Source organism: Pseudopodoces humilis, chromosome 16, assembly GCF_049639895.1.
Source record: "Pseudopodoces humilis isolate 2021_Gansu_Grassland_sample_001 chromosome 16, ASM4963989v1, whole genome shotgun sequence".
Taxonomy (NCBI): Eukaryota; Metazoa; Chordata; class Aves; order Passeriformes; family Paridae; genus Pseudopodoces; species Pseudopodoces humilis.
Genome location: NC_142215.1, coordinates 6746158 through 6771133, shown reverse-complemented (window position 1 = coordinate 6771133; position 24976 = coordinate 6746158). Strand labels below are relative to the sequence as shown.

Below are 24976 nucleotides of genomic sequence, written 5' to 3'. Positions count from 1 at the left end.
TCACAACAGGCATCTTGACCTGAATTTAAAAGGCATTTTTATGTCTAAACATGCAGGTAGCACTCAGCAGGATTTTTCAAAGCTCCTTTGTATACTAAGGTCAGAACTACCTTTTAACTGTACAAGTTAATCCATTAACCTGCTGAGAGGCTTTCTTTTATGATTACATTCCCTTTCATCTTCACACATTTAAATATCTCCAAAAATCTGGACATTCATTCAGAAAATTCAGGTCTCACCTAAGTACCTTCAAGCAGCACCAGTAGCCAATTTTAAGATTTTTTTCAAATGTGTCTTTTTTGCTAGAAAAAGTGCCCACTTTATCCACCATGTGTGCCAAAACAGAGGGCTGCAAAACACACATAAAATGTTGCCATAAATGTATAATACTGACTAGTTTTTCCACAGGTAAGCATGAAGTTTTAGGGGGGAAGATGTTGCAAATGCAGAGGAGGGAAAAAAGCTTAATTTCCCTGTCATTTTCAATAAGGATTTAGCAGAAAAATCCATCCTGCTCTTCACTTCCCTGTGCCATTCTGTGGTTTGCCTTGCTGGATGGTGAGGGTGGGGATACTGCTGTATGGTGCAGTATATCCAGAGCTACATCTGCAGGAAAAGGAGCCAAGGTGTGGAATGCAGACAGCTTTCCCTGCAGCAGCTTTCTGGACAAAAGACCACCATAGGGAAGGCAGCAGAGTCACCTGAGGACTGATCAGGCTCACATCAAACAGGATAGATGCTGCAAATGAGGATGTATCTGCTGCAGAAGCTGTCCCGGCAAGCAGGCTGAGCCACCACCCAGTGCCTGCTGTGACCCTGTCCTTGTCCTGTCCTCGTCTCCTCAGCTCTGCAGGACACAAGTAGGACATCTGACTGCAGGGAAGGCAACCTGCAGGCTGCAGGTCAGAGATGAGGCTCTCTGCAACCACAGTACATCGAGATTTTCAGCATTTCAAGGAACAGAGTGTATAAGATAGCAGTGAGAACGGCATAGGTAGGGTCCTGAGAAAGAATGTTTGTTTATTCATTTCACTAGAATTTGCAAGAGTCAGAGAAATAGGTTTAACTGCTTGATCACCCATGTTGCCTTCCACACAGCACTTTGCCCAGCTGGTGCCTGAGGTCCAACAAGCAGGAGCAGACTTTGGCTCAGACTCTGAGAGAATGGGCAGGAAGGCTTCCAGGGGCAGCCAGAGCACAGCCTCAGCTTTCCCCCACACATCTACAAGCAAAGGGATTGAGAGCAGGCAGTTCACACCATCCTAGACTGCAACACAGGTCACTACAGCTCCGTGGAACACGTGAGGCTGGGGCTAAGGCAGCATCTGGCTGCTGGGGCTGATCCAGCCTAACCCTAACCCTGATCTAGCCACACACAGACTAATGAATTTGTCCAGTTGCACATGTCTAACTCCTTATTCAGCAATAATCTGGTCACGTCTTAATGCCAGTGCCTGTTCTTCACAACATGTAGCTAGAATGTTTAAAAGGAAGATAAAAATCAGTAAATGTCAAAATGCAGCACATACTGGGTCAAATTCTCCTGATATTTGCTGTTTAAAAGCTTCAATGTCACACTGGCATAACTGCAGGGGTTTTTTGAAGCAGTAATTTGTAGAAGCCTAAGTAATGAAATTTAGGAGTTGGGTTTGGTATTTTTCTCTTCCTTTCCATATTGATATAATCCAGCCAAACTCTGGGATCTGAAAACAGACCATATCAAAGCCAAGGCTGGCAGAACTTAAGGTGTAAATATAATAATGAAGCAACAGGGATAAAGAATTAAAATTCATAGGAAAAATTCTGAGCATTATTGGGATGGTTCTTCCACATGCATTTTTTTCTACATAGTAAAATCTGGAAGGTAGTTAAAACTGGAATCATCACAAACTTTTAAGTGCAATTTTAAATAATGAAAAAACAAGGAGGAAATTAAGCTTTTGTCTAGACAGTGACAGCTGTTGTGCCATTGCAGCATATGCCCTACGGTGTACACAAAGCCTGAACTGTATCCCTTTAACACAGGAAAGAAGCACATGGAATTGGTGTGCTGAAGTTATGGGACAACTCTCTCTTTTCTATTCTCCAGTAATCTGGCTCTTGCTATCTCGAGTCCATGGCCTTTCCAAGGTTTGCACTTCGGGGGGAGTTTCCATTCCCATGCCCAGAGCTGCAGCCATCCAAGTTGGGAACCAGCAGCCCTGTTCTTCCTCACCAGCCACTTCCTCAAGTCTTCAGGTTCTCCCCTCCACATTCTAAGCCCTGCCTCCAAACACCTCCCACAGCAACTCAGCTCTGGGTTTATTTACAGGGTTTACTGGCACTGCTGCAATTCCAAGTGCTGCCCTGCAGATAAAGAGATCGAGAAGAGCCATGCCAGCATTAGTGAGCCAGAGCCCTGTGCTGAATCTGTGCCACTGCTGTTACAAAACCTTCTCTCCCTAAAAAATTCATTTCACCTTCACTGGCAATCACTCTATTATTTGCTTTATCTCTTTTATTCTCTGTAATAATTGTTTGATAACCATTCAAAAGAGCCTGAAAGACTGAAGACTTTGGAGCTCTCCTTCACCCACTGGAAATGAGTCTCTTGTGCTGCCTCTGTATCTCTAAATCCAGTTACCCTGCTGCTGCTACAGCTGGTGAGGCTCCAACAGTGCTATCAGGACAGGGAACCCTGCAGCAGAAAGGCTGTTGCTAAGGCTTTGACACTGTGTCATGTAACTCTGCTCAGGGCAGGTCTAATCACTGCTGCGCTTTAAAACCGCTGATAGTTCTAGAGACTGGCTCACACCCCACCTGCCAGCACGGATGGAGCTGGGGAAAAGCCTCAGCAACCACAGGAAATTCTTGGGGCTCGTTCCCTTGTAGGGACAGCATTGTGCAAATTGTTTCTGCAGAAGTTCTGCACTGACACTTATTGGTTTTTTTCCAAATTTCCTTTATCTATCTTTGGATTTTAAAGCTTCTGTGAGGAAGATATCACAGCTGCTTTCTACCCTCTTCCTAAGGGTAAGAGGCTTCTGGGTGGGAGGAGAAATGGCAGTAAATCAAGTGAAAGACAAAGAAGAGGAGATTCCTGGGCTCTCACATGTGCTGACACACAAGTGAGCGCCCTCAGCTTTATCTGCTCACTCTCTGGCCTCTATCAGAGATTCACGTCATTACCCAACTCTGTGATTTCCGGGGGGAAGTTATTTCCTTGTCTCCTTGACACAGGAAAACCAATGTAGGCAAACAGGCAGGGTGGGCACTTATTCATCATCTCTACATGCACATTCAGATAGGCTTTGTTTGGAAATCCCTTCCCTGCAGTTCCTGTGCCCCAGGGCTGCCTGGCTGAGGTTTTCTGGAGGCTTTGGCACTTGACAGCCACCTCAAACGTGATTACAAGGTCACATAACCACATTGCTCAGCCCTCTCCTCACTGCACCAGCTCCACATTGACTCCACAGTCCACTTCAGCCTCATCCCACCTGAACATACAACCTTCCACAAATTCACTACTGTTCTTCCCTCCTTCCCTTTCTCATTTCCCCCATCTATGTTCCCACTGAAGGCCTTGAAGCTCAGTGTACCCTCGCCACCCTTTGTAAGGCATGAGTTTAAGTGTATTAAGGTATGAAAAGTCTGATCTCAGGTGACTTGCCCACAGCAACACACAGTGTTTCAGGTTAGCACTTCAGACACGAGAGATTCTTTGTCTCCTAGCATTAGACTTTTTGCTTTCTTTACTCTTACAGCCCCACCACCACTGGTGAGAGACCTCCCTGCACCTCCAGATCAGGACACTCCACATCTCACAGATAACCCACCCACTTCCAGAAGTCATCCCAACCCTTCATTTCTTCCTAAATCATGAAATATTTTATAATCCTCCTAATTTTTTTAAATATTTAATAATCCCACTCCGATTTTGACATGCCACTTACAAAATGCTTGGCATAACCAGTTCACACTAGTCTTGGCCAAACCTCCTGTGGGGGACAATCATATTCACCTTCAAGACATCATTATCAACATTAACAATTCATCTAACTCTGGGAAACACTCCGAGATGCAACTGATGTATGAAATCAAGTCACACCTCCCATTTGGACGGGAGTGACAGTAGCTTCCATGGTTACAGGGGATATGCACCTCAGAGAGGTCCTAGGAGGCAGCGGGATTGCAGTGAGGCACCCAGGTGTCAGTTTTAATCCAGTTACAATGAACACCAACAGCAAGACAGATACAGAAACATGAATAACACTCCCAGACTGGATAACATGGCCTAGCAAGCTTGGTAGCCCACACTGGAGGCCCTGCTGCAGGCCTGGGTATTTGTTAGGCGAAGGAGGAAGACTAAAGCTCAGGCAGAGGGAATCTCCTGCCCAACAAACCCAGAGCTGCCTGCAGTATGGATGTACTCAAAGCCATCACATGAAACCAGCCATGAACTGCATCTGCCATAGCCACTGGCTGTGAAAAGCCAAGAACTTGAGAACAGCAGGGACTTGCCCTCACAGCATCTTTCCAAATATAGTACTCCAGGTCACCAAAGGGGGGAAATAATGAGCAGGCAAAGAAAGGCCTTAAGCTGAAAGCATTGTTTTTCTTTCAAACTCTGACCTGAAATAGATGTAAAACATAAACTAGATCTAAAAGAAAAAGGCAAACATCTCTTTCAAAATAACAGTCTCACTAAGTTGCTCCATTTATAAATCAGTTCCTCCCTTCCCATGACATAAAAACTTAATCTCAGAAGTAAATTTCTCTCCATATAATGCTCATTCACCCATTCTTAATGCCTCAGAGGTGGGTGCATCTGTGGGGAAACATGCCATTCCAAAGGCTACCAAGAGATGGCACCAGGATTTCTGTGTGCCACGTGTTCATCCAGACCTCTGGAACAACCTTGGGAGATGTTGTTCCTCTCTGCCTCATCAATTCCTCATCTATTTTCAAATCTCACCTGAAAACGTCTCTTTTTCCCTTGTCTCTACCTCTTAATTTTTCAATTTCTCTCATCTACTGCTATTAACAGTACAATGCCAGGAAAGTGTAATCCTGAAACGCAACTCAATTTGTTCTGCAAAGCAGCACTGACATACCACCAGTCTGAAATGAGATTTTGTAACTGATTATTGATATTAGAACAGGTCATTCCTTGAGAGAAACCACACAGACCGTAAAAATAATGAAAGAGAAGGAACTGCATGAAACTGGGACACCTCTGGCTCCAAGATAATTTCTTCTATTACAATGGCTCATTGCAATAAATTTGCACAGTAGGGTTTATTTACTTATCTTAGTGATGCAACCATCCCTGCTTCATTTTATCTGAGATTTTAGTCAAGTTGAAGACACACCTTATAGAAATAAAAATTTTCAAGAAAACACTCTTTCCTTTCTTGCTGGCATCATCTCATTCAGAATGGTATTTTGTAGTTTTATTTAACAGGACTTCTAGGATAAATCCCATGTAGATCAAGGCCAGATGGGAAGCAAGTCATTTAGCTGTGATATAGCTCAACTGAAATGTTTCTTCCTGTGAATTTTCTACATGGATCAAGAGAACCCAATAGTGTCTGTTTATTCTCAAAATGCTAAGCATTGATTAATTCTGACCACATTCCAATAGAATCATGTGTTACTTTCCAATTAAATATCCAGACTGCTCAACATGATTAATGACAAAACACAGACTAACAAGAGGAATTAAGAATGATTTGCTTTTGATCTGCTATCAAGAACCATTGCCAAATAAACAAAGGCATAAAGCTGAACCCATCACAACAGCTTCCCTATCAGGTTGAAGAAGAACTAATCACCATGTCGGTGCCTTGAGTTTCTGCTCCTTCTCAAAATGCAGTCTGGCATTGGCCAGATATGCCACATATTCTTCTGTTCAAGAAGAGAGCAACTGGAAGTTTAGATCAGCCCAGGAGATGGAACTGCAGTAAACGTTTATGATGGTCCACCAGCAATAACCTTGTCCAGCATCAAGGATAGGGAAAAAACTAACTACCTGCACTAAGGTCCTGGGCATATTTGCAGTTGGATCTCTTCCATATGCCTCTCCATCATTCTCAGCAGAAGAGATAAGTCCAGTATTCAGGTCATGCCCAGTACACATCTCCTCTCTCTTTGTCTGAACCATACACAGCCCACTGCTGTTTCTTCTGTCGGTGTTAAGGTCAGGAGAGCACCTGTACAAGCATTTCTGATGTGGCACTTAGGTCTCTTTTCAACACTATGGGCTCAACACTTTGACCTTGCACTGAAAGCACCAGTTTCAAGATGAGAAAACAGAATCCCAGTTGTATGCAAACAAAACAGGTTTTATAAAAAAGCAGAGTAATAGACAATCTTATATTCAAAGCTTAATTTGGGGCTATGTACAGCCTCAACTTATGTCTGCAGCATTTCCAGGGTCTTCATATTCTCCTTGGTCAATCTGACACAATATCTGATTAAATATGGCTTTTAGCTTTAGATGTGCTGTCCTGATCACCTCAGCATTTCTCTTTCCACTTGCATGAGCTCTGCTTCCTGTAGTGAGTAAAAATCTCCACAGCTCCCACTATGACAGAAGTACGTGATACAGGAATCACTTCATGGCCATGGCAACAGTGCCATCAATATTCCTGCATGTTTCAGGCTCATGAATCCCCCCCACCTCAAATCACCCCTGAGCACTTATCAGCAAAGAAAAGACACCTGTGGTATTCTCACTCCTCCTGGGTTTTGAGCCCTGGCACCAGATAGATCTGACTCCACTTTATAAATCTCTTTCAGCAACCTTCTACTTGACCCAGCTTTGAATGCCCATTATGCCACTTGCAGTTTTCCTACTGCAGTCTCATCCTCCACTGCACAGAGAGAAATAAACATTTTCAAGACCCCAGGTTTCTAGAGGCAAATATTTACCAGAGGTGAAGAGAACTTGCTTCTTTTTCTCTTCAGTATGTGAGGAATCCAGATATCCACCTCAGGTGAAATAGAGTTACATGGGAGGATTTCGTCCCTTTAATGAAAAGGGAGATTAGCAGCAAGCATTTGAGGCACTGGGACTATCCAATAAGCACCAAACATAAGAAGAATTGTGATCAAATGTCAGAAGTGGGTAATGCTGGACATGAGCAAAGGCAGATAATTTCTGCATATCACATTTTCTAGTGAATTAATTTGGCGCCATTCCCAGACCTTTTTTTATTCACTTTCCACTTTTAATTAAGTAGTCAAACTTTACTGGAATAGCCCAATGTAAAAAGCCAAGTATTCTGATTACCCACAGAAAGAGTTTTTATTTCTGATGAATACTTGCTCTTGTTGTAATCTTTCATACGAGGTTTACATGAACACTTACTATGAGCCAGCTCTGCTCAGTATGATAAATAGATGTGCTCACAGAGGTTTGAAAAACAAAGGCATTTTAAAAGACTCTCCAAATTGCTTTAATCAAACTGTGCACCAACCTTTTAACAGCAGAAAAGGAGAACAGAATGAAGGGAACAACCAATGCGCCAGTCACCCCACCGTTTGCCATTTTCTAAAGCACAGGTCTTCCTCTTATGAAAGGAGAATAAATTCTGAGTGTTTTGTTTTCACCCTCTTTTATACTCTGTCTTCAACACGAGAAGAGCCTGCACAACATGTAACTCAGAGCCTCCAAAGCCACTGGTGAGGATAGCTGGTGTCTGACAACCTGGACAGCCATGCAGAAGAAACCAGCGCCTGCCTGACTAGAGAGCAAACATCTTCCATTGTCACACTCCACAACACACGCAAACACTCCTCAGAACAAGTTGGGAAAACAAGCAACAGTGTTGAAAGGGACACTGTAAAGTAGGAGGGGGTAGAAGCTGTGGAACATACAGGGAATAATAAGGATGAAAGGTGAAAAGAGCAGTGATCATTGCACTGTGTGAGGCATCGGAGATGCTACATTAGAGAAGGTGTTGATGGAGTGAAGATTTGAGCATCCCACACACACACATATCAGATATCCCAGCTACTGACATAAACCGAGCTGAGAAAAGCAGAACATCATCTGGCTTTATTTTAAACTGTCCCTGTAAGAGGTATCAGAAAACCTTCTCTGCAGCACAGCATCAAGAGAGATGGGCAAGACAGCCTTAAGTCTCTGACTCTCTTGGATTTCACAGTGGTTAACTCAAGGTTCCCTACACCTCAGAGAGTTCTGTGTTTTTCCCATGCAGCATTTACCTCAGATATGGACACTTCTGGAGAGATCCACAGTCATGGCACCAGCAAGCTGAAGACCTCAAATGCCTAACTAAAGCCAATAAAGCCCATGAGTCACAGTCTCAGGGGAATCAGAGCTACTTGGCACATACCCAGAGAAGGTCAATTGGAGCATGGGGAGACTATTTCTAAATACCCCAGAGCTTCGCCACTGGGAAAAATAAATAGAACTATGTATCTTGTTTCCACATCTTAGCGGGCTAAATAAATAGCTCTCACAGGGCACTCTCCAGGGCAGATTCTTAAAGTGACCTTGGCCCTGCTGCTGCCCAGGACAGGGGAACACGGGTGTGCCCACCAGAGAAGTGGTGGTGCCTTTTCAGTGCTGCATTCCTGGCAGCTGATGAGAGAGCCAGGGTAATCTCAGCTCCCACAGTTGCCGGCTGTTCCCTCCCAGCAAAAAGGCAAACCATGGTGGCACATAGTTATGAGGTGGAGAGAAGGTATCAAGAGCAAGTACAAAGTAAGGGTGAAAGGATTTCTGGGACAACGTTGGAGTTTTCCTGTGTAGACAGGTTAGAGGCTGATGCTCGCTACAGCTTCCATACGGGTCGCCAGAAAGGAGCAGAGGTTTTTGTGACCAAGAACCACACCAAACTACCACATCCCCAATTTCAGCATAGCCACAGCCACTTTGGGAAGAGCTGCACCAGTGTCAGATATCTGGGAGCACATGCTGAGCTAGACAAAGCACATTTTATCCTTTCTCCCTAGCTCAGAAAACCCATCCATAAGCTCCGTGCCCCAGTCACCTCACAAATTTTTAGCTAGACCAACTCAAATCACAGAAGGACATTCTCCCCACATGTACCTACCTCCACTTTCTGATGAACTGCAAAGATGCTTAGGGCTTTCAGACTGCAGCTATTCCAAGCATTTGTTGGTGCTGGGAGAGAAGGTCTGTGACCCACTCTACAGTCTACTCCTCTGGACTCAAGACCCAAATTCTTGCCAACAATATCTCCTAAAACCACTTCCCACAATGAAAGCAGCACTTCCAAGTGAACTACAGACAAACAAAACCTCCACCAACTAACAAGAAACTAGTATCTTTTAATGGGTTGCAATTGTGTTTCAAAACAAAAACAGGGTGGTGTGGTTCTCCTGGTGTAAAACCAGCTGTCTCCACTGTGCCACTGAGCTTCTCAGCTGCCCCTAGCTATGAAACAAAAGGCACAGCTCTGAGCCCTGGGCAGGCCAGCAGAGTGGCCATCAGGCTTGAGCTGATTTATGGTTCTTGTTCATCAGACCAAGAGCAGGTGGGAGCCAAATCACCTTTTCCTGCCAGCTGGGTGCCAGAAAACATTGTATGCGCCATTTGCACATTCATGAAAAATATGTTTTAAGAAGAGCACAAATATTTTAGGAAATAAAAAGAAAATTATGAAACTGAACTAGCAGTGAGAAAGCTCAGGTAGATAAAAAATAATGCACAAGACATTTCATTTGACATTTTTTCAAATGAAAAATAAGTGCAAGCTTTTCTGTAATAAATAAAAAGGCTTATTTATCTTTTTATATTTATATATTTATATTTATTATAAAATGGGCTTTAGTGAGGGCAATTTTGAGTTTGCTTTTCTGGTGTTTGTGTTCCAAATGGAAAAAAAATGTCCACAGAAGAATTCAAAACAATCCTTGTACGCCAAACAAAAGGAAATAAAAACTAAATGTTGCATATTGACAATGTGGAATCATTGAAATCAAAAGCAGCATGTTTCTCTGGTTGTTTCCCTTAGAAGTGAATATTTTAGAGCACTTTACAGACTGCATTTACAGCAACACTCCCTGCATCTCCCAGTGTATCTCAGCAAGAAGCCAGGCTAGAGAGGTGTGACAGATATCAAGGTTTCCATTCCCCCTATGGAAAAAAGTCAATGGAAAATAAAGCACTTTTGCACAAAATTCATTTTAAAAGCCTTAACTTAACTGCCTAGCCAGTCCCACTGCTTAACAGAAAACTGGTACAGGCCCAAGTCCCATCACACACAGATCCTGGCCTATCACAGAAGCAGAACACTGATCTAAATACAGCCAGCACTTCCACAGGAAGGAAAATAGGGAATTTAGTGGAATTTACTTAGCTAAGCATGGGCTTGATTGAGCATCAATCACTTCTGGTTGCCTCAGAAGCCAAGTCCAGCTCTGGGTCTAACCCAACCCTGCCATACATAAAGCTGTTCTCCAGACTGCCTAAATCTTTATCACATGAGGCCTGAGGGGAGTGTTGAAGAATGCTCAAATATCCTAGGAATAATATCTTAGTGGTAATATTCTTTGAGTTGGGTAATATCCAAATGTCTGTGTAGGAAACATCCTGGTATCCCCATGTGGAGGAATCTCAGGTTCTTTGTCTACAAGAGAACTGAAGCTGTGAAGCCGTACCGGGTACTTGGCACTGAGCTAGAAAGCCAAAAGCACAGGTAAAAGTGAGTTGGCTCCCATTCACAAGGCAGCTGCAGGAAGTTGTGCATCTGCTGGGTCCCCTCAGTATCTTATTTAGAAAAGTAAACTGTCCAAAAATTGTGTATTGCCAGACAAGAAGGCAGAGGAACTGGAAGAAAGCTACACTTGGCAAACAGCAGTATTGTGTGTTGATGTGCAGCTTCAGCACTGGTGGCAGGTGGAAATTAATTGAAATTCCTTCCCAGTTATTGTGTAACTCATGATATTGAGAGAACTGGTCTAGGTCTTTGATGGTAACAGCAGGGTGGACATTATTTAATGCATCCAGGGTGACTGGCCCCCACTTCAACCACAGCTAAGCTAACCGTGGCCAAACTGCTGTGCCATGTCTGTCCATCCTTCTCACCTCATGCTCTTCCTGAAGCTGCTTCCCCAGTCATCACCAGCCATGGACCTCACCCATGCCAGGAACATGCAGAACTGGCTGAATGCTGCCATGTCCTTGCTGACAAGTGCCTGAGCAAGTAGGGACTGTGCCCCAGAAGCCACTGCATGTCCCAGCAGGAGAACTGCATGGTTCTGAGACATTTAAGCAAACAAGATTGTGTGGGCACAGCTCACAGTAGGAAATTCTTCGTCCTGCTTTTAAAGAGCAAGCCAGAGATACGTGTTATGCTCTTATAAAATTTGCCTTGAAAGTCATTTGAGGAAATGGTCAGAACAGACAACTTGGGGACTAACATTCAGCGGTAAGATGACGATATAAAATGAACTTGCTGTCTTCAGAAAATAACTATTTGAAATATGTGGGATGGGCTTAAAAGCAGACACAGATTAATACTAGTAAGAACTGTCATACTTCAAAAATATCATGATGACCAGGTCATGACTCTGCAAATGGAGGATGAGGCAGCACTGCCACAATTTCACTTCACCTGCCCCCAGGCTGGTGGTGGCAGGAGATTCTTGCTGAGTGGGAGGCAGGAGTGGCTTGTCTGCTACCAGTACATGCTTCTCAAAACCCAGTTGTGGCTGGGAAATGAAGGAGGGTACCTTGCAATCAAACTGCCATCGCTCTCTAGGGCACACTACAAATAAAGGGCCACCAGCATGAATCATATGATGAATCACAGCATTAACGTGTCCTTCGGGGAACTATTTCTGCCTCTTAAAAAACCCTGCAGATTTAAAGTGAGTGGAAACTGCATACATTTCTGATTTCTTTGCCTCTTCAAGTGGAACCAAAATTTTATTTCTTGCTGTCCTGGAAAGACGAGTTCCCTTGGGGCTACTGCCTACCTGACCGTCCTGACGTGTCTCTTGCTGTAGGGAGTGATGACTTTGAAAAGCAGCTCCATGGCTCCATTGATGCCAAGCATAGTTCCCGTGGTAACTATGGCAATAAAAGGAAAAAGCAGTCAGCTCTGAAGCAGGCAGCTGGCAATCACTGCTTAGAAGAGATGTGGGGAAGAGTAGCTGCCCCTGGGGCTATGAGCTCTCTGGGCTCCCATCTGGACTCCACAGGTCCCCTTACAAACACAGAAAGTGAAGCACAGAGCTGTCTGTGGACACAATCTGAGCCAAAATCAGGTGCAAAAACAGTCCTGCAGCTCTTTCCCAATTTCCCCAAAGCCCCTGTTCCTGTAGACATTGTACTCTCCAGAGAACAAACCATAATTAAACAGGGTTTTCTCCCAGAAAAAAATGACAGAGCTCAATTTCATCCCACATTTCCTACATGCAACTCAATGAGGACACTTCATTTCATAGGGGCTTACAGGGCAATTTTCTTTCTGTGCTATTATTCAGCAGAGTGGAAGTGGGTTTGGGGGGCTTCTGAATGCAGTTTAATTTCTCTAGGCAAATTTTCCATTTAATCCTTCACTTTTTAACACACTAGGAACTTTTATAGACAGCTTTTGCAATCATTTTCAATACCTAATGCATAACCTAGGTGTTTAACCAGACCTCGTCACTATGAGACAGGATATCTGTGTGTAATGAAGGAACAAATACAGCCCTGAAATATTAAATGGAAGCAACCAAGGTGAAAGGATCAGTAATCAACAGCAGCCAGAAGGAGCCCTGGCTGCCTGCCCACTGCTGGGTTTTGGCTGTTTTGTAGATATCTCCCAGTGGTCATCAGAGAGCTGCCAGAGGGCCCATCATCTCCTGCTGTCCTACTGTGTCCCTGCCAAGCTGTCCTGTGATGGAAAGTCTTGCAAGGCCTGCCAGCTACATTCACACTGGCTGGCAATTCATTAGAGACAGGGTGGTGGACAAGGCTGCTCAAACTCATCCTGCTCCAGAGCAGGATGTGAACAGCCACAAACATCTGGTGGCAGTGAAAGGAGCAACCCAGAGTGGGGCATGAAGTGAGACCAGGACTCATCTTTACTCTCAAGAGTTTTTATGGCTCTGCTTCCCTTAAGTTACACTCGATAATTTTTAAGGTTGGGAACATATAATCCCCTAGTTTGATATCACATCCCCACAGATTTTCACCTAATTTCCCCTACAGCCTCCCAGCTGGGCCACAGAACCCACAAAGTCAAAGTTATTAATGGAGAGTGCTGGAGATACCTGGAAAGTAACAGAGTTGCTCCAGCAGAGGTGCAGAGCTGGGGTTCAGGGGTCTGACATTAACAGAAAGGCGTTCAGGCTGCCGTGTGCATCCTAAAACCTCTGCAGAAACAGCAGCTGGACTGAGTGCAGGTGCACTGAATCAGGGAGCAGGGAAATGGGCAGATCATCATTTTGGGTGAGAGGCAGCACAGGGTCACTGCACAGCTGTGAAACCCAAATAATGGCACATTTCATCTTCTGGCTTCGGCTGCATTTTCAGCCACACTCAGACTTTCAAATGCCGCCTATCACGGGGAGAGGGGTTGAGTGTTGAGGCCTGGCTGCTTGCCTGAGGAAGCCCAAAGCATGAAGCCAGCTCCTGCCCAGGCAGAAGGGACCTGTAGGGCTGGGTGCCAGGAGAGCTAAATCTCAGGATGCACATAGCAGACTGCAGACAGCATGGCCATCAAGAGTTATCTGCTGGGTGAGGGATGTAGGCAAGGAGAGGAAAGGGTTAGAGTGAGCAAAGGGAAATTTGTGCTGACGAGCTCAGTGCTTTATAGCACGGAAAGCCTGTATGAATCTGTAATGATCCCAGAGAGAATACTGGAAATCCCATTGCTTGAATCATTTAACATGAGGGCATTGCCAAGCAAGAAAAGCTGGGAGAGTGCACATCTGAGGGGATAGTAGTCAGAAGACCAGGATCTAATATCTGCTTCCTGGGGGACCTCAAATAAGTAACAGATTTCTCTCTCCCTCTGCTTCTCCACCTTCATGGAGCTGCTCTGAGGACCAATACAATCAACAACAGTGAGACATTTGGCTGTTATGGTAATGGGAACTGTATAGGAACTTAAGGTACTCAAGTCTCAGAGAAAAGGAATTGACTGTCTATATTCTAGAATAGGAGATCTTTGCCATGAATATTTTTTCACTACAGCACTTTTATTTCCATAGCTCGCAGATGAAATGCACTGTAAAGGCTGCATAGGCCCCTTGAGGAGCACCTTTTTCTAAGGTTGTTCCAGCTTTTGTGCTTTTCTGTATATTAATAGTGCATGCAGGCACTAACCCTACCAGGAATGATGTTTCTTTGCATTAAAATGGCTAAAAAAGAACCCTGGTGGCTGTCACATGGAAGAAAAGAGGAAAATGCTGGCACTCACCATTAGAAGCACAAACCCGCAGGACCCAGAGGCAGTGGGTGAGGTGCAGGTGGTGGCCCAGGTCTCTTCTTGTCAAGCTCAGTATTATATCTGTGGCTTCTGCCTTCTGCACTTTAAGGCCAAACTTCCTATCTGTGAAAAGCAAATGAGAATTAAACTATTGCAAAGGTCAGATCATTGCAGCAGTGCTGCTAAACATGTTTTTATTAAGCCTTGTAACTCAAAATCTTATAAGAAAGGCATTCAAATGTATCAATGAGTTAAATCAATATTAATCTCACTGAAAACAGAAAAACATGGGGTTTACTTTGAGTCACCATATATGAAACACAGAATAGTCTGTATTAAAAAAGACCTTCAAAGGCCACCTAGTCCAAACCCCTCACCATGAGTTGCACCAGACAATGTTGCTCAGAGCCCTCTCCAACCTGACCCTGAATGTTTCCAGGGATGGGGCATCCACCACCTCTCTGGGCAGCCCATGCCAGTCCCTTACCGTCCTTACCGTGAAATATTTCTTCCTTACATCTTATCTAAACCAATCCTCTTTTCAATTTCAAACCATTACTCCTTGTCACGTGTCAACAGGCCCTACTAAAATGTCTGTCCCCTTTAGCTACTGGAAGGCCACCATGAGGTCATCCTTATTTCTGTCCCCCCTCCAGCAGCCCCCCAGCCCTCAGCAGTACCTCTCTGGCCCACCCTGGCCAGCAGCCGCAGCAGGGGCAGGAGGATGTCATGGTCGGGTGGCTCTGTCCGGGCGGCCGTGGCCAGCGCCTGCAGCAAAGCCTCACTGCCCCCCTTGCTGACCACGTAGTGAATTCTCCGTCCAGTGCCTGGGGAAGAGAGAGAGGAGAGACTGCTCAGAGCATCCCTTCCCTGAGCCACAGCTGTGACAAGCCCTCAGCCTGGAAGGAGCACACGGAGCTTCCATGGCCTTCGGGCAATATTTGAGTGCCGTGGACACACGAGCATTTGCAGAACTGGCCCTGAATCTCTGGTGTCCCCAGCCTGGAGACATGGATGGTGGCTGCATGGTGGAGCTATGTGCTCTGCTGCCTGTTATCACCACAGTTGTTGTCTCTCCAAACCCACGTGCTGCAGAAGCTTTTCACTGTGCGTTGAAATGTGGCAGAGAGGAATAAGCAGAGACACCAACAGGTTTCAAAGCAGCAAAAGGCTCAGTGATCTTTTCTTAGATACTGGAAATTAAACAAGGAAAGAACTAAAGCTGCACTGGGCTTCTGCCAAATGAAAAGGAATCCTAGGGAAGCCTTGGGGACAGCTTTCAAATAAATGTAGGTCTCCAAAGAAATCGCACTCTAACCCTGGGAGCCTTACCGTGTTAACAAACACTGATCCAGGCTCTGTGGTTGGGGCATGTTGCTCGTTCAGTTCCTGGGGAGAACAGGACCCCCTATTCTCCATGGAGACCACCCTTGCAGCCAGCTGAGGAACAGGCCTGCAGGGCTCCAAAAGACATGTCCAGATGGACAGGTGATGTCTCTGGTGGGGCTTCCAGGAGTGGGGGACCCAGGAGGATCCAGCACTCACCCATATAGCCCCCACAGTCTGTCAGCTTAGTTGGGTTGGGAATTATCTAGTAGATGATATTTTTGTGGTGGAGCAGAAAGGAAAAGGAATTTGAATATTTTTTTTTCAGTTCTTTTGCTAATACACTTATTTTCTAGCACATAAAGCAGTATCAACTCCCTGCAGCCCCAAGGTTGAAGTGCCTTTTGGAGAGAGGCTGAACCCTCTGCATTAGAGGGTCCCTGGGCTCTGGAAAGTCAGGTTCCTTTCCCTGTCTCACAGTCCTCTGTCCAGTGGCACTGGTGAACATTTCTGTGGTTGACTGCCAGGGATTATGAAACACTTTTCAACCCATGGGCATCCTGGAAACTTAAAATAAAAAAAAAAATTAAGCTTTCTCTGAGTCTCTTTTTTTAATTTTCTTTAGCACACTGAATAAGCTCTGTTTTCCAAACACAGGAGTAAGGACTGCTGATCTATAGGTACAATTCATATTTTTTTCACCTTGCAAACACCTGGTCAAGTTTGAATGCAAGTATGAATTCCTTTACTTACCTGAGGACCCCCTTTTTGCCCTAGCCCACACCCATTGCCCCAAATCTTTGCTTCCTTACCCAAAGACAGCAAGTCAGTGAGGACACTGAGAATGTTCAGGATGACATCCTTGTCACAGGAGCTCTGGAATGGAAACACACCAAATTTACAGATCAGTTTAGAACAGGACACTTTGTGCTGCACAGAGCTGCAGTGCACCATGCAGTACAGAGGCACTGAGATCCTTGTTTGGATACTGAGAATTTTTGTGCCATCTGGACAGTGAATATGTGGAAACATATTGATGACACATTTTAAAAGCCTCTAACATATACTACACAGTATTTTATACACGGTAGCATTTCTGTAGAACTTACATCCAAATTCCAAACTAAAGCTCTCATTTTTTGGTTTGATCTGCCTATCCCAAAGTTGACAAAATTCTGTATCACACAGAAATGTTAAATATGAGGTGGTCTGTGAGCACTGATGGCTTTCTCAAGGCTCAACTTGCTTTTGCTCTTACCTAAAATCCACAGGCAAAGTGCCTGTCTCATCCCCACCTCAGAGCTGGCCCATACCCAGAGAGAGAGCCTGCTCCTTCTATTTGTTATTAACCCAACAAGCAGAGATCTCAGCACTGAACATAAAAGTTCAGCCCTTTTATGATCCATGTTGAAATCAAAAGGCTTGGTGTGATAGGATTACTGCTCCTTTCAGAGCCAAGACAAACAGAGCACGTGGCTTTAATGAAATCCAGTAACTCAATTCACCACGTATTGCCACCCTCACCTTAGAGGAACCCAGATTTGTGCCACTGGCTCAAGGGACCACACAGTGAGGCAAGTCTGCAGCAGGGTCAGAGCACTTCTGAGAAGCAGTACTCTTGGGTAAGATATATAATTTTAGTCCTATGTTAATCTTCCTAATTCATGTCTTTGCTCATTTGAACTGGCTCAAGTCTCCCAGGCTAAACAAAGAACATTCAGAGCTCTCTTCCCAAGAGTTTCTTGGCATTTTTTACCATAGGGACTCAATAGTCATGGGCAGGTTGTCCAGCATGATAAGTATCCATCAAATTCACTGACTCCAGGAAGACTTACTGTTCTAAACAGCTTTTTAAATCTCAGGATTGCCTAAATCAGACTGTCCTCTGGTTTTGTTTTGCTGCCTCTCAGTATCCCTTTCCTCTGTAGGTGGATGGATTGCACATTAAGGTTTCAGTAATGAAGTCTTCATTGATTTATGCTCCTATTACACTGGGTTGTTTATTTTAACTGATTGGATTGTGGGTTCCTAAGCCATTAACACAAATAGTGATGACATAAGATATCCTCTGACTTTCCATGCACTTTATCCAGGGACTCAGGCAAACAAAGAACTTGAGGGAACATGAAAGATCAACCTTTAAAATGTGAAAATTAAATCTGGGTGATATAGCCAAATATTCTACCTGAATGTTCACTCTTGATATTTTAACACTAAAATTCTGTGTTGGTGCCTCATTGCTCCCCTTCCTTCTGCACACAAAGGAAGGAGTTGGCTGAAACAGGAGATAAAACCCCAGTCCCATTACAAATTCTAACATATTTTCCACTAACTTTAGTGGCACCACTGAATAATACAGACTTCTGCAGAAGAGCACAGCTCCCATTTATAATAGCAAGACAACACCTAAAAAAACAAACCGAAAGTTGCTATTGTCTTGCTAGATGACAACTTGCCTCTTGAAAAGAAACATCTCCAATTTTTCTTCAGGTTTTCAAAGTCATCAAAGATATTTGGACATTGAAATCCATTAGCATCGATTGTTTAAATTAATACACATAACAAACCCTTTGTGGATGGATTGCCAACATATTCATTCATAAAAAATATTCAGTAAATCTTTTTGAACAGTAAGTACAAATGAGAAAATCGCAACTTGTGCCTGATCTAAAAAAGATGAATAGAGTAATTTCTTTAATGTAAATTTCTTACCCAGCTCTGGTAAAAAATAAACACATTAGTTATTTTTATTGAGTGAGATGTTTGATGGTTTAAGAACAAACCATAACCAGAGAGAGAAGAAAAGTAAAATTCCTCTTGCTAAGTATTTTCCATTCCTGACAGCGCTTACAAATGTTAGATACAACATGTACATGTGCACAGACTAATGAAGATGCATTTGTTGTATATGGGTGGAATAAGAGCAGAGGAAAGTTCCCAGAGGCTTAAGTTAGATTACAAAATCACTGACCTCCTTCAGGACTTCACTAAAAGGATTTAAAGTTAGAGCCAAATTGATACCTATTAACAACAGCCTGTAGCTGTCTTTCACAGCTTGTGGCTCGACAAAGGTTAAAGTAGCAAAAACATCACTTTAAATATCAAGCACGGCTGTACATTTTGGTCAGAGCCCGTCGTCTCTCTTAGCCTTACTCCAGCAAAGCATCCTGTCTTCCTCACCCAACCAGGAGTATCACAGGGCTGAGCTCAGATGCATTTAATCAGCTCCTGGCTGAGAGCTCCTCTCTGAGCTTTTTCTGGGAATAAATCCCTGAAACACTGGGGTTAGCTTGGCACAAGTTCCTCAGAGATAAACAGCAGGAGGATGGAGAAAGCCAGGAATAAAAAAATACCCCAGCACATTGTCATTGATACGTTACAGGCAGCAAGTGATTAATTGGTGACATTGGGCTTGGAGGACAACAGCTCGATCCCAACATTTCTGACTGGCAGCTCGGATTATTTCACTGACCCACGATTAAGCAGGGAACAGCTCCTGTCTCCTTGTTCTGCTCCTGGGAACATGCCAAGACAGCTGTTATTTACTCAAGACAAGATTATAAAATTGCTGCGAAGGCACAGTAACAGGTAACCTCAAGGAAGTCTCTGGGGATGTTTTCCACAAGACTCAGAAACCCAACAGAGGTGGGATTTTTTGTGTCCCGCCTGAAGGATAGCAGCCACCAGCTCCATTCCCCTCCCAGCACTGCCTTCAAACAAAAACTTCCCATAAACTCAGTCTTTTGGGCTTTTGTGTCTTTTGCCCAAAGGCAAGTATTTCCCTGAACGAGACACACAACCTACTGAGAGGGTTTGTTGGGAGTCTAAGCATCAATGCTGAAAAAAGAAGGACACCCAGAAAGAAATCAAACAGCATTAATTTGTGCGGTGCGAGATTTACTAATAAATATTTTATTTGGGGGAAGAAATACAAAGCAGTTATTCCAATCACAAAAATAATGAATGCAAAATGAAAGAAGTCGCTCTTGCAAGACAATGCATAACATGGTTTCTACCAATACGTCTTTTAAATTAATTATTGAATTGTCCCACAAAACTCTGTGACTGCTTAGGAAAAATCTCCCAAACAAACAACAAAACAAAATGGTCTAATTTTACAGAAAAGGTAGTGCTGCACTGGGCTAAAAAACTTACAGACCTGTTTCTCTGGGTCTTTTTTAATAAGACTAAGGAACAGGATATCCAGTTCCAGGGTTTGTTTGTTTGTTTGTTTGTTTGTTTGTTTGTTTGTTTGTTTTAAAATAGCCTGTTTCTAAATACGGAAGCAGGGTTTGACCTGTCCAAAATATATCCTCCTCTCTTCTCTTTCCCTTAATAAATTTGCTCACACAAATAGCAGTCAGCAGCCCAGCTGCCTGTGTAATGAGACTTACATCTGCAAGTCAGATTTCTCACTCCCTGCACTTGAAGCCTATTGAAGAGAAATTCTGGTGCAAAATTAATACTGGCTAAAATCAAGAGCAGGTTAGAGGCTGAGCAGCATTAGCCCTCACTGTCTCTTGAGACCTCTAGAAAATATTGGGTTCTAATTACTCTCTTAATGCTTAAATCTGAGGGTCCTCTGCCAGCAAGGTAGAGGTGCCTACCAGCTCAAACTGCTGGGCACAGCCACTCACCACTGGCATTATGGATTTGCCAGCTGGATATCTCCTTCCCACAGCTGACAATCCAGCCTTGCAATAACTGTGAAGCCAGGTTTGGTGCCTTATGTTCTGTGCTTTGTCAGAGTAAATTGCTTTTTCTAATTTAAGAGGAGCTAAAAATTCACACTTAAATAAGAGAGCAAAATACCCTGGAGAGTTTCTTGTCTGTATGCTCCCATCCTCAGCCTCAATATTCAGCCAGCTAAGCGTGATAACTTCTTGTTGGAAGGCCCACGGTATTTGTTACATGGAGGTTTAAGGGGGGAACAAAATCATTATTTCAGAGGGGGAAAAAACTGTTCTGAGACCTCTGAAATATCAGTAGTCAACCACAGAGTAAGGGAGGATTCCAATTAAAGTGATTATAGCCTGAATTTTGGCATAAGTGGAGCGCCTTCTTAACAATACTACCATTATCCAGCTTTAGAAGGATCCCAATAAATTATGGTCAAGCTGCCCCTGCTCCCAAAATAATCATCCAAACATCCTCAGCATCACCACAGGAGTCACCATCCTCTGTGGTAAACAGTACGTGCATTTCTGAGTCCAAATCTGGGTTTCCTCTCCTCAGGAGTCAGATAGGCCTGAGCAAGCCAGGAAACTCAGAGGAGACATGGAAGGAAAAGAGGCTATTTAAAGCCTCAGAGAGGAGGACCTTGCAGCTCTGGGAGTGTCCTAAGTGACCTCTTTAATCCTGGGAGAAAGGCGTCCGCAGCTGTGGGGGATCACGTAGCCCTCAAACTGTACCCGGGGGAGCCAAGGGCCCTCCAGGGACAGGACACGTGGCCCGGCAACTTCTTGCTCCTGTTCCCAAGCCTTGGAGACAAGTCCCTGTGGCTGGCCCTGGCCACCCCTGTGAGCCATGGCAAGCACCCCACTGAGCCAAGCGCCAGACATTTCTTTTCCTACTGGTGCTTCACACCACACCAAGCCCAAAGTAGAAATTATGGTGTTTATATCAGAAAATATAGCAAAGACTCATTAAAAATGTCCCTCCCTCTGGCCTGCTGCATTCAGGTGGGTTGCTTTTTTCATGGCTTGCAATGACCTGAAGGTTTTTTCTCATCTTTGTTTGCACTTGGGTGTGATAACCTGCAGCATCTTTTTCAGTAACTTATCAGATCACCGCTGGGTGCTATGATTCCAACCCTTCACAGAGGGTGGCAGCTCATCCAGGTGAGCAGGAGTGGTGCCTCAAAGCAAACTTCTAATGTGTGAATGGACAGGGCTTTGGTCCTGTTCACTGAGCTCCAGGACTTCTTCTCAAAGGACACAGGCTACACTCTGCAGGACTGAACTGCTTCAAGGCAGAGATGGGAAAATTCCAAACTTACATCTGAATGTCCTCAAAACAATGAAGGTGTTGAGATGAAACAGCTTGGCTTAAGCTGATCTCTAGCCAAAATAACTTGGTGAATAACATGGTGAAAATCATCTGTGCCAAGGAATCTTACAAAATTTAATGCAATAAATTGCACTAACATAACACCTTGCATCAGAGAATCACAGATTTCTTCACAAATACTAGCTGACACCTGCCCAATAGCATGCCTCATCAAGATCAGATTGTTTCTTATTTTCCTGGTGGGAAATATCACCCTGTGGTGGGAAATGTGGAGGATAGCTGGCAGAGCCAGAATAGCTATTACAACAAAATGAAGCAGAAACATTGTGTGCACAGAGGTAGTGTGGCCCTCAACCACAAACTTACTTCCATCCTTTTGTGAGGAGTTCAAAATTTTCCTTCCCTGAGATCAGTCTTCTCCTCCCAACTTCCCAGAAGTAAGTGAAGCAGAAAAATCTATCCCCTGCAAGGAGTACTGATGCCAGACTGGGAGAAGAAAGAGCTACTCCCCACCAGTGGGTCCAGAGCTATTTAAAAAGACATTCATCCTTGTGCCAAGGGACTACATTTAGTTAATCCATATAGGAATTAGGAAGCACATGGACCATGACCTGAGCTTTTTCCAAAGGATGTTTCACCTACTGCGCCAAAAAGACTCAAAGGTGTTTCCCCTAACTTCAGAGGAAGGTTGTTCATCTCAGTGCCTTGATATTAGTGAGTCCCTCCAATAAAATACATTCACACTCAGATATCTGCAGGAATTATGCCCTGACAGATTGCAATATCTTGGATTCTGTTGGCAAAGTACACCGCTTTTTTCTTCTCTTTCTTTTTTCACACCAAAGTTCTCTCAGTGATTTCAAAGAAAAGCTTGTCCTTGTGCAGAAGTTCCTCCTGATACAAAGTTCCTTTGTGTCACTTGTTCCTCTTACAAATGCACCTCTAATAGAGCAATTACTTTATTATGCAGAAACAGTGGTAAAACACATTATTATATAACCCTCAAATGCTTCTGTCAAATTGGAAGTGTTAAAAGAATGAGGAAACTTTGAGATAAATCAAAACACGTGATACTCTGCAAAAGGCTTTTAGAATTTCTTTTGAATATATCTAATGTTCTTTCTGTAATTTCTACTGCAGATAAATCCTCCCAGGTTTTATCTCTTATTTTACAATAAGTTACCTATGACACCTAAAGATTTTGACTGGATTTGTTATATTACTCTCTTTTTTGCTCTTTTTAATGTATTTTTATTTTAATGCCAAGATTATCCTAGCATATGCCTTTCACACTCTCTTATTAAGTTTCTATAAGGCATTAACCATTCTTGCACAGTGAATTCTATATGCATGCCAGCACCTACTGTTTATTGCTGTTTCTTGGATTTATTCCTGTTTTTTACATTACTTTTTGAACTAATTTAAAATATTAACGTTTCATTCCAATGCCACTCTGTTACAGATATTTAACACAACTGCCACCCTAATTTAATAGGGAGGGACCTGCTTTCTCCATTCATTTTTAGTTTTATTTTCCCCTACCAACGATAAAAAAGCAGCATTTCTTTTTTGTGAGATTTGATGGGTGTCAGTCCAGACTTTGTCTTTCAAAGATAAAGCACATTTGGGAATTGACAAACTTTTTTACAAGCAATGGCATTTCTCAAAGTGCAAGTGAGTCTGGAGAATCTTGGAAAATTTCCAGATGTACTCGCTTTTTGATGAAACCACGGATATTTGAATGCTATAGCAAACGTGAGTATGTGCATGTGGAAATAAATAACCATAATGAAGGTGCTGCTATCCTTGCCTTCTCTGGCATGTTCCTGCTTGGACCACACACAATAAAGCCCAAGAATCTCTGTGTCTAATCTCAGTTTGGCCTAGCACTTGCCTGTGTTCAGTCCAGGCTTCTCTCTGTATTCCAGTGCAAACAATCCCACTTGCACGTTATTGTCACTGGCTTGTACAGGCCGAAGATGAGGATCACTATAAATTACACTCTGCTGTAGAAAAACACCAGTCCTTTCTCTTGCCAAGACAAGTGTCCTTATGTGTCAATCTACCTCACTTCCAAAAGTGCCTCCTGGAACAGCCATGCAAATGCTTTTAATCAATCACATTTAATAATGATGATCGAGGTATGGGCAGCAGAGACAAGCCACTAATAACTATTGTTAGTCACAGCTTATTTTCTTCAGAGATGGAACCTGAAAGCGAAAATGATGAACCTATTTTTGCCATCCAGTCTAAGTGAAAAATCAAACAACAAACGAAACTCGGCATCCATAATGAATAGCAAACTGTGTTTTGAAATTCTAATGATTTAAAGTAATATTACCAGTAATACAAGGCAGAACTTCCATTTAACTGCATTGCTGAGACCCATCCATCTAGATTTAAACAGCAATCTCTCAACAGCAAAGCCCTCAGTTCTCTAAAAGGCTGCCAAGCTTTTAAGAGGTATGATAGGGGTATGTCATTTTCCATCCAGAAGGTAACAAAGATTTTTATCTCCTTTATCTTCAGTCTACACCCTATGCAAGACACCCAACAGCAGCAAGCCAATGCCACCATGCCAAAACCAGATATGTTTGGGGCTTTATTCCACGCTTGTTACTTCATCCAGCTGCTCAGAACCACCTACAAAGTGTTGGTCAGTCAAGATAAAAGTAATTTTATTAGCTCCATGAATGAGCCCATGTCTGTGTTTGTGACCCAGAAAAAGGGACAGGAGTTATATTTAAAAATACCCAGCTCTAGACATTCTGCTGGGATCCCCTGTGGAGTTCACCCAAGCAGACCCCTCAGGCTGTCTCTTCTGAGACTCTCTCAGATGGGAATGGGCAGAACATGCAATGGCACAGTGAGCTGATCTCTCAGAGAAAGGTGAATTCCTCAGTGAACACCCACTGGGAGATTTGATCTATGTCAGAATCTATATCTGATGCCTGCATCCATTGCCAGCAGGGAGAGATCCCCAAAAAGTTGTTGTAGTGTCCTGTTTTGTTTTAGCGTGTTCCCAAGGAGACCTGTTGGTGTAATAGTGCTCTACGGGCTTTGTTGGACATAGCAGGGGACTCTCAGCTAGGGAGATTTCCAACTGTTTGATCACCCAGCCATGCAGACCTTTTAGACAAACCCCCCAGAGTTTTCAGTCAGTGAGGTACAGCTGCTGCTGCGAGAGCTTTTGAAACAAGCTGTTAATAATCATGGTTTTCATCTCAAAGAGAAGTTGTTTT

General features: G+C 43.6%; 1 protein-coding gene across 3 annotated transcripts in view; it reads right to left on the bottom strand.

The window, feature by feature from the left end:
* The window catches only part of AGBL1 (AGBL carboxypeptidase 1), a 342670-nt gene that overhangs the window by 308246 nt on the left and 9448 nt on the right, over window positions 1-24976 (bottom strand). For all 3 annotated transcript variants that reach the window (XM_088063318.1, XM_088063317.1, XM_014251368.2), the window contains exons 2-5: window positions 16538-16601; window positions 15080-15226; window positions 14391-14522; window positions 11956-12049 (exon numbers count right to left, since the gene is read on the bottom strand). In XM_088063318.1, the coding sequence (XP_087919444.1) occupies window positions 11956-12049; window positions 14391-14522; window positions 15080-15226; window positions 16538-16601 (437 nt within the window). The remainder of the gene's footprint in view (window positions 1-11955; window positions 12050-14390; window positions 14523-15079; window positions 15227-16537; window positions 16602-24976) is intronic.